Source organism: Diabrotica virgifera, chromosome 1 (genome assembly GCF_917563875.1).
Source record: "Diabrotica virgifera virgifera chromosome 1, PGI_DIABVI_V3a".
NCBI lineage: Eukaryota > Metazoa > Arthropoda > Insecta > Coleoptera > Chrysomelidae > Diabrotica > Diabrotica virgifera.
Window position 1 is genome coordinate 307,347,813 of NC_065443.1, and position 14,885 is coordinate 307,362,697.

General features: G+C 32.4%; 2 protein-coding genes across 3 annotated transcripts in view; both read right to left on the reverse strand.

The window, feature by feature from the left end:
- The window catches only part of LOC126886036 ((11Z)-hexadec-11-enoyl-CoA conjugase-like), a 522,212-nt gene that overhangs the window by 111,927 nt on the left and 395,400 nt on the right, over positions 1–14,885 (reverse strand). The gene's annotated exons all lie outside the window — the stretch shown is intronic.
- LOC126886043 (cytochrome b5 reductase 4) overlaps positions 691–14,885 on the reverse strand; it is a gene marked incomplete at its 5' end in the record, with an annotated part of 44,004 nt that continues 29,809 nt past the window's right edge. The window contains 4 exons of the mRNA XM_050652885.1: positions 691–1,080; positions 5,212–5,301; positions 7,302–7,602; positions 14,118–14,419. Of these exons, the coding sequence (XP_050508842.1) occupies positions 846–1,080; positions 5,212–5,301; positions 7,302–7,602; positions 14,118–14,419 (928 nt within the window). The remainder of the gene's footprint in view (positions 1,081–5,211; positions 5,302–7,301; positions 7,603–14,117; positions 14,420–14,885) is intronic.

Below are 14,885 nucleotides of genomic sequence, written 5' to 3' on the forward strand. Positions count from 1 at the left end.
GATAGATTTTTGAAAATGATTGAAAACGTATTTTTCAGTTTTTCGATCCGATGTTTAGTTCGCGAAATATTCGACCGTTCCACTACTTTTGGGACACTCTGTATAAGACATTAGTATATATGTTCATTTGTATTATGTAAAATTGTATCTTCGATTTATGATCGACTTAAACACCTTATAATTCACACATAGTAAGGATATGCCTCTATAGTTTTTGTAGCTGAGTTTCTCCCCTATTTGTGCATTGGGCATATAGTTTATTTTTTCCAGTCTTCTGGAATTTCCTATGTATTCCACACGTCTGTTATTAGCTTATGGAATCTATCTATCAGTGTGTGTCCTCCAATTTTAAGTTTCAGCTGGCATGTTGCCAATCCCTGGGGCTTTATTATTCTTCAGTGCATTAATGGCATCCATTATTTTATGTCTTGTGGTTACGTATGTAAATTCATTATTTTGGTTTTGATCTTCTGTTATCTCGAAATCAGGTACTGTGTTTGTTTGTACTTGCTCTGTTAGCAGACCCTCGAAATCGTGTTTCCATCCTACTTTTAGTGCTGCGTCGTCACTGATAAATAATTTGTCCTTTTCACTATTTCTAAAATGATTAGTGCGTGGTTTATATATTTCTCAGAGTTGTTTCGGGAATTTATATGCTTCCCTAGCGTGTAAAAAAAGGAAAACTACCAATAAATAAAACAACTTTATTCCTAACGGCTCCTTTGCCCAATAAAATTAAAAATATTAAGAACAAAATTATAAACAATGTTTCTAACAAGAGATAGATCTCTGGAAAATGGCTGAGTATCGCAGAAGAATGAAGGCCGGTCAAAGTGTGCTCTGTGCTATCCGCTGAACGTGTGTATTTGTTCATCGGTTATATCTAAACTACGTAGTCGGTCAAGGGACAGTTCCAGGAACTGGTTTGGTCCGCAGATGAAGGCGAAGATGTCGCTTATCGTATAACCGGTGTCTTTGATGTGCTCCTGGATGGCGTTGTTGATCATTTCGTTGCTCACGTGACCTGACAGTCCTGTCCAGGAAGCTGATGGCTCGGAAAGTACGTGGTTTATGGTTAGACTAAAAGAAAAAAAATCATGTAATTAGTAATTTTAGCTAAGATAAAAGTTACTTAATCTTATGATTTTTCGGTCCCACTATAGCATGCGGTCTACCGGCGCGTTTCTGGTATAGCATACAGTCTACCTGTGCGGCTAAACAACACCATAATCTTTTCTCAGAAAGATTTGCACAGAATAATTAAAGGCAGCGAATTGTTTGTAGGCAAAATATTTATTGCTAAATAGTAATAAACATTTTCAGGAATATTCTACTATTAGTTAAATAACACCATAATCTTCTTGGTTAGAGCGCCTGTATGACTTTTTAATAAAAATTAGGCTGTATAATTTTGTAAATAATTAGGTTACATATAATTTGTTTTATAAAGAGTTGGGGTGCATGTTTTTGTAAATAATTAGTGACCTTTTATTTTACATTTGTTTTCAAAATTCCGAATGTTTATTACTTGTGAATAAATATTTTTTTATACAAGAGTTTGCAAGTTTTGCGCAAATCCTTCAGGAACTTTCAGATTGCGATCGGTACGCCGCACACTATAATAGAGCTATATGCACAAATATACCCCCATCCTCAGGGTAGACAGCATACTATAGTAGCACCGTTTTTCATATCTTTTATTTTATCATATTGAAATAAGTCTATGGGGATTTTTAATGGAAGTTACATAATAATCCTTCACAAATAATTAGTGCAAAATTTAGAAGGAGACAACGTTACACAATAATACATTATGCGATTGTTTAAATGCAAACAGCAAAACAAACTGAAGTAATTAGTCGCTTAAGAACAGTGGCGCATCTAGACATTTCCTTGGGGGGGGGGGCGAGGGGGAACTTTCAATGAAACATCAACCAAAAGACATAAAAAAAAAATCTCAAACTACGTAAAAGACATAGATGATAACTTATCTGAATTAAATTCCCTTAATTGTTCCAGTGCAGTGCAGCCGATATGTGAAACAATTGTGCATTTAATGATAGAAGTACATAATTTGGACCATAATAAATATATATAGTAAAGGTTCAAATTTAGATATGGGGCCATCTCAAATTTTGTCCCTTTTACAAAAATGGCGGGCATTCAAAATGGCGACTAAACATATGTGACAAATAGCACGATAAATTTTGAACGAGACGTCAGATTTCAACCAAATTTGGTATATAGGTTATTTTTTTATGAATAATATCGAGGTCTTGAACCGGAAGAATCGGTTTACCAGAAGTTGTGTTTTTACTGTTTTTTATGTAAAAATATGTTGTTTGTTTTTCAATTGTTTCACCCTGTATATACAATTTTTTCAAGAAGGTAATACCACCATTGAAAAGAGTGTAAAAATATCTTTTAAGAAATATTTTGAATTTTTTAGTTACAGTGGAACCTCGATTATCCGTCTCTCCATTAACCGTCACCTCTGTTAACCGTCAGGGTCCGTACATAAGTTGTATTGACTACATAAGCAAAAATTGGGTCATCAATTCATTTTGTTTGAGCATTGCGATAAGCAAAACGAAATTCGCTGAAATGAACAGTGTGGTAACAAATGAAGTTATGGCTGAATGGCTGTTTTGTTTTTATTGGCTAAAGATGACATAAACGAATTGTTAATTTGTGATAAGGACGCAAACAGCTATCGATTGCTGACAGATGATGAAATCATTGAAATGGCAAAAGAGGCGGACAAAACAGTTTCAGAAGCTGAAAATGTCGATGATGTTATTGCAACTGACAAAGATTTGCGTAAAGAAGCTAGAGAAGCTGCATCGCACATGCAACAATTGACAAGAAGAACCAATAAAGTAGATTGCATGATCTTACGAGGATTAAGAAAAATGTGAAGCATCAGTAAAACAAACAAAGATTTCAGAATATTTTAAACCAAATTGATTCGATTCTACGAACAAAAATTCCTCTTATCTTGTAAAACAAAACATAATGTAAATAAAATTTGAGAGTTGTACTATCAATTTTCAATTTTTTTTAATGTTCTGTTAACCGTCTTTTCTATTATCCGTCATACCCTTGGTCCGGTGCCCTGACGGATAATCGAGGTTTCACTGTATATCAATTACCATTTAATAAATGCATATCGTATGTTCACATGTACCTATGGGCTGCAGATTCATTTTGAATGCCCGCCATTTTTGTAAAAGACAAAATCTGAGATGGCCTCATATCTAAATTTGAACCTTTGTATGTGTAGTATGTGTGGTCCAAATTATATGCTTCTACCATTAAATGCACAATAATTCCCATATTATTATTTAAACGAATCTGTCGCACAGAGATGTCTACATGTGAAGGTACGTAATGCATTTATTAAATGGTAATTAATACAACTAAAGAGTTAAAAATACTTTTTGCAAAATTAATATATACAGAGTGAAAGAATTGAAAAAATAAACAACAAATTTTTACAAAAAAATCAGGAAAAACACAACTTCTGGTAAACCGATTCTTCCGGTTCGGGAGCTCGATCTTATACATCAAAAAAAGAACCCATATACCAAATTTGGTTGAAGTCGGACTTTTTCGTTTAAAAGTTATCGAGTTATTAGTCACATATGTATCATCGCCATTTTGAATGTCCGCCATTTTTGTAAAATGTAAAATCTGAGATGCTTTCATATCTAATTTTGAACCTTTATATGTGTAGTATATGCTGTCCAAATTATATGCTTCTATCAATAAATGCACAATTCTTATAATATTTGCACGAATCTATCGCACTATTCTAAATAGCGGGTTTATTGGCTTGAATATGTCTGCCTATGGTTTAAGTAGTTTTCGTTCTACGACAAAAGCCCTAGATTCTAAAAAAATACTAAATGAAAGAAATTTGGTAGAAAAATTGGTAGAAGAATACACTGGTACTGACACCCGGAATATGCCATGTATTACAAACAAGCCAGAGGGTTTCAACCAACCAAAACGAATCTGGGCGACACTGAATAGAATAAGAACAAACTGGTAGGTGCTCCGATTCACTTTTCAGATGAATAAAGATAAACGGTTGAACATTCAGTGGAGGAATACCCGATTAAACCCTACAATGGCAATCCGTTTGATTTCTTAGTGGCCACGAAGAAGTCACTTGAATATATTTATCAACTAAATTTTTATTTGTAAAAATTAATTAGTATTATTTACAATGTATTATTTATATTTATATACAAAAACTGTGTCATGTGCTAAACAAATAAATATGGTTTTTTAAGTTTCATGTCAGCTAATTTTTGAACCTTGTTGGGCCCCCCTCCGTAGATCCGCCACTGCTTATGAAAGTAAATACAACTATACGTGTTTGTACACTAACTTGTTGGTTATACTTCTATGTTTGGAATTATTAACTATTAAGTCCTATGATTTTGGAGATATACCGATAGAAAGGGCTGAAAATACAAATGAGAACTAGGATTTCTGAAAATAATGATCAAACAATAAATATAAGGGCTAGCAAAAAATACGTTTGTAAACCTTAAAACAATTCCTTGAAATTAGATTAGATTAAAACTGAAAGTAAGAGCTCTGAGAAGGTATTTTCGATATTACAATATGGCCTTGAAAGCTGGACACTGAAGCGAGCACACATAAATTAGCTACAGCCATTTGAAATGTGGTGTTACAGAAGGATGATTACAAAATGCTGCAAAATGCCAATAAATAGCATGGACACAAAAGAAAATAAACACCGAAATATTGCGAGACATTCGCAAAGTACACGAAATAATAACCACAATAAAAATAAGAAAGTTACAATGTCTGGGATACATAATGAAGGGACAGCGATATGAAATGCTAGAATTGATAATACAGACAAGGAATAATAAGAGGAGGAAGAAGTACGAGAAGGAGGAGAGTGCCATGGTTCAAAATTTTAAGGGACTGGTGTAAATGCAGTTCTATCGCATGCTTCAGAGCAGCGATACATTGAGTAAAGATAGTTATGATGATATCCAACGTCTGATTAGAAAACGGCACTTAAAGAAGAAGTCGTACGATTAGATGTTAATGTGGCTCTATGTTAAATTAAGAATATGCTATACAAATATATATTTGTTACATTTTTCTACATTCTTAGCTTAGTGAAAAAATGCGCAATTTTCTAAATTTTGTAATTGTTTTGCTTACCGACTATCCATTTCTTGTATTGCTGCAAGTTGACTCCTAAATGGAATATCTTCTTCCGTTCTATTGAAGAAAAGAAACCTCACAAACTGACTAAAAGTGAAAAAATACATTATTTATATTTCTGCTTCGCAAATACTTTAACCTGAATATATACGCAAAAATTCCACCAATATTTGTGCTATCATAAAGAAGAAAAAACACATACAGCCGTCAAAAGAAATTTGTAGATGACATAAGAGCAGTGTTGGACAAACAGCGGATGTGTTTGTCCAACAACAAATGATATTTATGCAAATAATTGATGGATTCGACCGTTACTTGATGGAAGTTCATTTTATCTCACAATAAAACACTGAAAAACGTTTGTTTTTCTATACTTCCACAAAATTTATTACAACTATGTTATTACTACAGCTGTTTCGGCAAAGTGCCTTTCTCAAGTGATATATTTTACAATGTGTTTGCCTTTTTAAGTCTTCAACTGAAGAGGTTGAGGAGTGGGGAGCTGTTTGTCTCGAGGTCATTCAGAATTATATCTGTATTTTTCAATTTATTAATTTCCATTGAATCTAAAAGTGATAGCTTAAGGCCTTTATTTTGAATATGTAGAATTTGAAACTTTTCATTGAAAGAATGATTATGATCTAGAAGGTGAAGTGCGTATGTAGAAGTGTCTGTTTTTTCTATTGTTGAAAGCCCTTTTGTGTTCTGCTATCCGTTTGTCAAAAGTTCTGCCAGTTTGACCGATGTAAGTTTTCGGACAGTCACCACAAGTTAGTTTGTACACACCACTCTGTAGTTGCTTTCTCTTTCGTTTGTTTGTTTTAAGCACAAGAGTATTTGTATAATTTCCGGAAAGTGATTAGGATGAGTAGAAGTATTGTTTGAAAGAATGCCTGGTTTTTCGAATGAAAAGAGAGGAATGTGGAAAGAGAAATGCTTCTGATTGGCTTGGCAATTTAGAATGGGGAAAGGGAAGTTTGAATGTAAACCAAAAACTCCATAAGAAAGCCTTGAAATTAGTGTATCCACCACCACAGAAAGAACCCAGTACCTTCTGCTCTCTCACATATACTGGCAAAATAACAACAAAAACAGCCAGATACATAAAAAAGAAAGGAATAACACCAGCTTTCAGAACTAACAACAACTTAAGCAAACATATTAAAAAGAATAAAAGCCGAAAGAGAAAGCAACTACAGAGTGGTGTGTACAAACTAACTTGTGGTGACTGTCCGAAAACTTACATCGGTCAAACTGGCAGAACTTTTGACAAACGGATAGCAGAACACAAAAGGGCTTTCAACAATAGAAAAACAGACACTTCTACATACGCACTTCACCTTCTAGATCATAATCATTCTTTCAATGAAGAGTTTCAAATTCTACATATTCAAAATAAAGGCCTTAAGCTATCACTTTTAGAATCAATGGAAATTAATAAATTGAAAAATACAGATATAATTCTGAATGACCAACTTGAGACAAACAGCTCCCCACTCCTCAACCTCTTCAGTTAAAGACTTGAAAAGGCAAACACATTGTAAAATATATCACTTGAGAAAGGCAATTTGCCGAAACAGCTGTAGTAATAACATAGTTGTAATAAATTTTGTGGAAGTATAGAAAAACAAACGTTTTTCAGTGTTTTATTGTGAGATGATATTTATGCAGTACAGAGAAATATGGAAATTATTAGTAGAGATCTACATTCATGGAAGGACTAATTACAGTGGACGAAGAGATTGCTAACAGTCTTAGATGTTTCTTTATTTGTTCATAACTGTTTCTCTATTTATTTCTATTTTCTTATTTCTATTTTTATATATATGTAATATAATACGATTGTAGAATGCTTAGATAAAAACTCATTGCAGACCAAAACGCAATACAGACAAATATCGCCAAAGATAATTTTGCCGAATGTGATTAAGTAAAAAAACAGCTGTCTTAAACGGAATAGAATAGGGGAATAAATTCTACAGACTAAAAGGTAGAAGAAAAATTCAGATTTCCGCAAAGAAATTGGAAGATCATCACAAAAAGCTGCAGATAAAGACTCAAAAACATATTTATTAAAAGTCACCTACCACTTCTTCACTCTCCTCTCCAATAAGAACAGCATTAATGGCAGCATTGGCGTAATACCAGTCCCAGCAGCAAGTATCAAAAACGCTACCTTTTTCTCCAGTCTTTTAAGATCGAAATCCCCTAAAGGTCTGGTCATAGACAAAATGTCATTGACTTCTCGATCTGTTATCGATTTGCTGACAGCTCCGTTCTCGTATCTTTTGACCATAAGGCAGATTTCGTCAGTAGTATCGTCGTTTAAGTTCAGTGAGTTGAAGAGACTCAACGGGACGGGTGTGTAACTTCTTGACGATTCCGTACCTAGAAAAATAATTGTTTTTAACCAAAGTATTTTTAAATTATGCAGCAGAACATTTGCTGAAGAAACGTCTATAGGCAAATTCAGGTCAGACCAACGCAATTAAAGAGGGAAAACCCTGGTTGGTTTTCTGCTTCAGATTAACTTAGTCCAAATGAACAGCTTCTTCCACAAAAAAAAAACAATAAAGAATATGGACTTGGGAAAGCCTGGATAACAAAACCAAAAACGGAAATAAACTATATAATTAGTAACAAAAAAATCGTCCAAGATATGACTGTCCTCAACAAATTCTATACAGGTAGTGATCATCGAATGTTACGTGTTAAAGTGAAAATATATCTAGATGAGGAAAGCATCGATTATTGAAATCGATGAAAAAATTAATAAAATACCTACATGAACACAAGCCAGTGATGTCAAAATAAACCAACAAGACATTGAGACTGCAAGGAGGCCTACTACTGAAGATAACGAGCGATCCACAATTATTGGGATCAAAGCTAGCGGTGCGAAAAGTACGTATGTCTTGTTTTAATCTGAATTTATATCATTGGTTTATCAATTAATTTTGATTAACATTATAAAACATAAAAAATCAGTCAAACCTTTAACACAGAACTTATCAAAAGTAAAAAGAATTAATAAAATTATAAGTAACAATAATAAATAAAATCAAACAAGATGCTGTATATGTTCACCACCAACATCTCTACCTTACTTTTCTTGTTAAGTTGACATACGTACATCAAAGTTGACGTAAGCTGAAAAGTATATCTGAATTAAGAATAAACATGCACTGTATAGCTATCTCTGTCGTTCAGAGCCACCTATGGTGACAATAATTTTGGATCACACGTTATAAATGTTCTCAATGAATGCATTAGACAAGGCATCCGAGAAAGCCAAAAGAAGCATTGTCTGCAAATCAAGAACAAAGAGAAACTCAACAAACCCCTAATGAAACAGAGAATAAAGAAGAAATAAGGAAGAGGAATAAAGAAGTACACAAAGCTAGACCTGTACCAAACTAGAGAACCAGCGAAATTTCGATCAAAGTTTAACACCAACGATCAACTGCAAACGATAAAACAACTCATTGAAAAATCCATGGAATACAACAGACCTCTGATATTAGTGTTTATAGATTCCCACAAAACATTTGACTCAGCAGACCTAGATAGTGTAATGAAGTATTAAATGAAAGCCATATTCATAGTCATTATGCCAAATTTCTATACAATATTTATAGAAATGCGACAAACGTAATAAAGTTACATGAGATCAGTTACGAATTAAAAATTCAAAGAGTATCAGACAGGGTGACACACTATCACCATAGCTGTTTATAACTGCTCTAGAAAGTGTTTGTAAAACATGATTGAGATCATAAAGGGGTAAATGTCGACGACGAAATACTGCACCACATGAGTTATGATAGGACATGACCTACAGTCGGAAAAATGAAAGAATACCCATGAACGATCACATCAATCACATATTATTCAGATTATTATTAATCTATCTCCCTCGTTTGTTAATTATAGAAAAAGAACAGCAAATACAAAATACGTGATTGTATGTGATTGATGTGATCGTTCATGGGTATTCATTCATTTTTCCGACTGTAGGCGAAAACAACACCATGTCAGAAGAACTGAAAAGAGCCTGCAGAAAAACCGGTTTAACAATAAATATACCCAGTACCAATTTCAAAATTCAGAAAAACAAAGAACTTGTTGTTACAAAGAAACTATACCTTGTACACAAGGCAGAAACGACGAAACAGGTGAAGTATCAAAAATAATAGCAAATGGATGGACAGTACATGGAGCTCTTAAAACGCATTTAAAGACAGCAACATTCCGATAAATCTGAAGCTGAAAGTCTTCGATCAGTGTATTGTGCCAGTAATGACCTACGGTACGAAAACACTCTCTAAACAAAAAACAGTTCTTCAAAACTAAGAATAGCACAATAGTCCAAGTAATGAAGCTTAAAATAGGACTGAAAGCAGAACTATTAAAAACATTGCTTTTTTCCATATAAAACTAACATTTTCGATAGCGAATAAATCAAAAACTATTAATTTTATCAAAAAAATGTATAGAACATTTTTTGCTTAGAATGAATGTTTTTAATAACTTTTGCGGTCAAAATATAATAAAAAATGTCCACTCCAGCGATGGGGTGGCAACCAGCCCCATGGTAAAAGCGACTGTCGGCATGATATAGATTTTGATCCTTGGACTATCCACTACTTATTCTCAAATTTTCAAACAAATTGATCCATTCTGTAAAAATTGCGAGGTGAAAAGCTTTGGTTCCTGGACTACAAAGATGGATTGAGCTTTCAATGAGAGGAGTAACAATAAAAGACAAGATCACATATGAATACCTACAAAACAGAACCAGAGTTACTCATGTTGTGGAGAAAGCTTGCAGATTGAAATGGAGATGGGCTAGCCACGTGGCAAGGATAAAGGATAGAACGCAGTTAACTGGATGGAGAATAAGAACAGAAAAGCGAAACAGGAACGCCACCTACACGATCGCATGATTATTTGCGAAAGCTGACGAAAAACTGGATCCATACTGTACAAGTAGTGGAGTCAATGAAGGTTTTCACCTCCGATTTCGTTGAACCTCTATCGATTTTCATGAAAATTGGTAAGTATGTAGAGGATACCTCAAGAAACAAAGGTGACATGGTGCCAACTTGCGCTTTTACCCTGGGGAGGGATGCCACCCCTTCTCGGGGGTGGAAATTATTTTATTAAAAATAATACCACTAATCGATAGAGGGATAAATTATAAGTAAAATTTGTTATATAAAGTTATTTCAATAAATCAATAGTTTTTGTGTTATTAAAGATCAAAAGTTTTGATTTTTCCTGAAAAAAATCCATGTTCTAAAGCAGTTTTTCATAAATAACTCAAAAACCATAAGTTTCTTCAAAAAAGTTGTTATTACCAAAATCGAAGATAATATAAAAATAAATAAGCTCCTTATTCGAAAAATCCTTTATTACATATAAAAAGTGAGTTATATGCAATTGAATGTATATTTTTTTCCGCGAGTACTCAAATCTTAGTATTCAAGCTTAAATAACAGGAAAACGATGCACTTTGTTAAATATAGATATTAAACATTTTAATAAACTACTTAAAGGTAACAATCAAAAAGCTATATAAGTAGTCGATAGCATCAAAATTAAGCAAGTTATGATGGAAATAAGAGGACCCTTTCAGATTTTTTAGGGAAGAATGAAAAATGAAACATACGTCATTTCCACAAAAATTAAAATTTATAGTAACCCATTTAAAACTTTATTTATTTTAACATGAGTAATAACTTCAAAAATTTTGACTGGTTTAGAACGCATATTTTTGAAAAAAAATACGATTAAAAAAAATTAGAATTTTTCAAATTTTCGTGAATTTCATTTTAATTTGATAATAACTACAAAAATTCTCGATATACTTAAAAAATGGTAGAGAACAAAATTTTAGTTTTAACTTTATTTAAGCTTTTTCTTTCTTTAATATTTTTTTACGACAAAAAATAACCGAGATAAAAACATTTAAAACCTAAATTTTACCGCGAGAACCATGTAACCGGGGCCCTTTCACCTTGTATTTAAAAAAAAAAATAAAGGATTTAGAAAATTATGTTTAATACAGTGTTATAGAACTTTTACTTAGATTTGTAATGGTTTTTGGATAAATCTCATATTTCAAAATTTAACGGAGTTATTTAAAAAAAACCAATAACATTTTCTTTGAAAAAATTTTATAGCGGAGATTTTGTATGTATACAGGTTGTGGGAAGTCCAATTAGTCGTTTGTTGTGTAGGAGATACGAAAGAAGTTTATTTAGGTGAGATTGGGGCATAGATAATATCAGAATTTAAATACATTTCCAAATATACAGGGCCACCCATATTGACAGGGTGAAACAAAATTATCTTTTGACATCAGAAAATCAATTTATGTTCAAGTGATTTTTAATATAATCTATTATTGTTAAAAATTATTAATCTAGCAAAACGTTTAATTTTAGCTAATACAGGGTTGGTCGAAACTGAATGAGTGTTTTCTCAAAGTTTGAGAGTATGAGTTTTCTCAAACGGAGCAGCCTGTAATGCCTGTAATGAGCATTGTAATGAAATGCTATTGTATGGCACTTTATTATTTCCCACCCTGCCAGTGAGAACTGAATTTATTTTTGAAATCCCTAACTTTATTTAATTATTAATTATTTTAAATATTGTAAACGATTAAAAAACAATCAAATTAAATTGAAATGAATAACCAGTGTATATCTTCCACATTTACTTCATATTTAACGTAGCCTGTACCATAACATTGCACAGATTATTATCCCTGTATAGCAACGATATACCATGAATGTGAATTCATACTTGAGAAATGTCCTATATCCAGTCTCACAAAAAAAAGGGATTCCTCAAACATAATATATATGCAGACAAAATCAGCCAAAGTGATTTGCGATATCTAATTAAAGGCCCTACCAAGTTGGTTTTGTTAAATATAGCATGGAAGCACGACGATACTTTAGTGATAAGCGTATTTTTCGTAGTAGCTATAGTATGTTGTTTTATATTATGTATTACCTATATTAAATTAGTTTTAGTATGTTTCGTTTATCTAAAAAAATGTAAAACAAACAAAAATTCTGTTTTTCTTGTAGTTGTTTTTTCGTATAGATATTGTTTTATATTGTAGTAAATTGAATTTAGTTTTAGTATGTTCCGTTTGTTTGTAGAATTATATTTAATTAGATTTGCTTTAATTACTAAAATAAATAAATTTATATGTAAATTTATATTTTATGTATTTGTGGAAAAGGAAACCTAGCATTAGCGGCCACATTTCTATAACGGCCAATTGTTTTCTATTTTTAGTGGCCGTTATTGTCAGGTTTTACTGTACCAATAATATTTTATTAAATTATGAAATATTATTTAAATAAAAAATTTATAAACTTGATAAAAGAAAGTTTGCTTAGAATGTACTCCTCTATCTAATTATGGGGTTATTTGTAATAAAATAGTGTTCACCAATGAGAAGGGGTAACATCCACCCCCAGGATAAAAGCGCAAGTTGGTACCACATAATTTTTGTTTCTTGAGGTATCCTCTAACTACTTACCAATTTTCATGAAAATTGATGGAGGTTCAACGAAATCAGGGGTGAAAACCTTCAGTGACTGCCTTTTTGGAAATATAAAAGATTAATTTTTTTCGTGATTGTCGATTTGTTAATTTTCTGATTTTTGGTTGCTATAAGGTTTAAAAAATTAATAAAAATTATAAATCATGCACATAAATGTAAAAAAATATTTATTTTACTTAATTAAACAAGATTGCTTGAGCCAGAATGCTGAAATCTGCATTTTTATCATTAAAAAAAAAGGTGGATTTCACCCCTAAAATGCAGAAAGCGCAACTTGGTGCCATATCACTTTTGTTTTTTGAAGTATCCTCTAACTCAGCGGTTCTCAATCTCTGGTACATGTACCACTGGTGGTACATTTCATTATTTGAGGTGGTACGCAAAACTCAAAACAGCCAAAATCAACACCACCATTGGCACAATTATAGTTAATTAGATCACCTAGCTAGACAGGTATTTTAGTTAGGTGGTACCAAAAATAATAAAAAGTATTTGGTGGTACCTGACTCAAAAAGATTGAGAACCTCTGCTCTAACTAATCAACAAATTTCATGATAATCGATGAAGGTTCAAAGAAATCGTGGGTGAAAACATTCAGTGACTACACTTTCAGAAATATAGAAGAATAAGGTTTTCGTGATTTTCGACTTGTTAATTTTCGGATTTTTGGTTGCTATAAGGTTTGAAAAATTAAAAAAAAGTGTAATTCATGCACATATATATAAAAAAATATTTATTTTTCTTAATTAAACGAGATTACTTGCGCCATAATGCGGAAATCTGCATTTTTTACAATTTAAAAAGTAGGGGTGTATTACATCCCTAAAATGCAAAAGCGCAAGTTGATGCTATATATCTTTTATTACTTGAGGTATCCTCTAACTACTTACCGATTTTCATGAAAATCAATAAAGATTTAACAAAATAGGAAGTGAAAACTTAAAGTGACTGCACTTTCAGGAATCTAAAAAATAATTTTTAAAAAAGGGGTGTATTTCACCCCTAAAATGCAAAAAGCGCAAGTTGGCACTATGTCACCTTTGTTCCTTGAGGTATCCTTTAATCACTCACCAATTTTTATAAAAATCGATGGAGGTTCAACGAAATCTAAGGTAATAACTCATATCCACCTTCATTGACTCCACTAAAGACCGTGCACTCGGTACAAACAGGGGATGCCTATGTTCCTCAGTGATATGATGATGATGATCATGATTTTAAATGATATATTAAAAAAAGCGATGGGCGTTGAATGAAGATAAGTTTAAAACCTAAAAATCCCGTAGAAACAGAAGAAAAAGAATACAATGAAACTTACCATCTACATTGATAAAAACCCTAATATGCTTCCCAATTGGCACCACACTTCTACAACCATCGACTCTTGCGAACCGCATAAGAAAAATATTATGCGTTACTTGGACTTTTTCTTTAACTACAAAATTATTTCTCTCACTAATCGTTCCTGCTAGCAAGTTCTCAGTGGATTGGTTCAATGTTCCGTAGTTGTCCCATACACCTCTCGCTTTCTTCTTGAACGTCAATTCAATTTTACCCGTTTCCCACGTGATTCTTATGTTAGAAGGCCATTCGACTTCTTCTCGAAACACCAGTTGATTCCTAAAATCATTTAAATAATTTAACTATACATATACAGGGTGTAACGAAAATACAGGTCATAAATTTAACCACATATTCTGGGACCAAAAATAGTTTGATTGAACCTAACTTACCTTAGTACAAATGTGCATATAAAAAAAGTTACAACCCTTTGAAGTTACAAAATGAAAATCGATTTTTTTCAATATATCAAAAACTATTAAAGTTTTTTTATTGAAAATGGACATATAACATTCTTATGACAGTAGTATCTCAAGAAAAAATTATAGGGAAATTTGGACACCCTATAAAAATTTTATGGGGGTTTAGTTCCTTTAAACCCCCCAAGCTTTTGTGTACGTTCCAATTAAATTATTATTGTAGTACCATTATTTACACACAATATTTCTAAAACTTTTTTGGCTCTTAATACTTTTTCGAAAAGTCAGTTTTTATCGAGATATTTTGAATATTTGTCAAATCCACC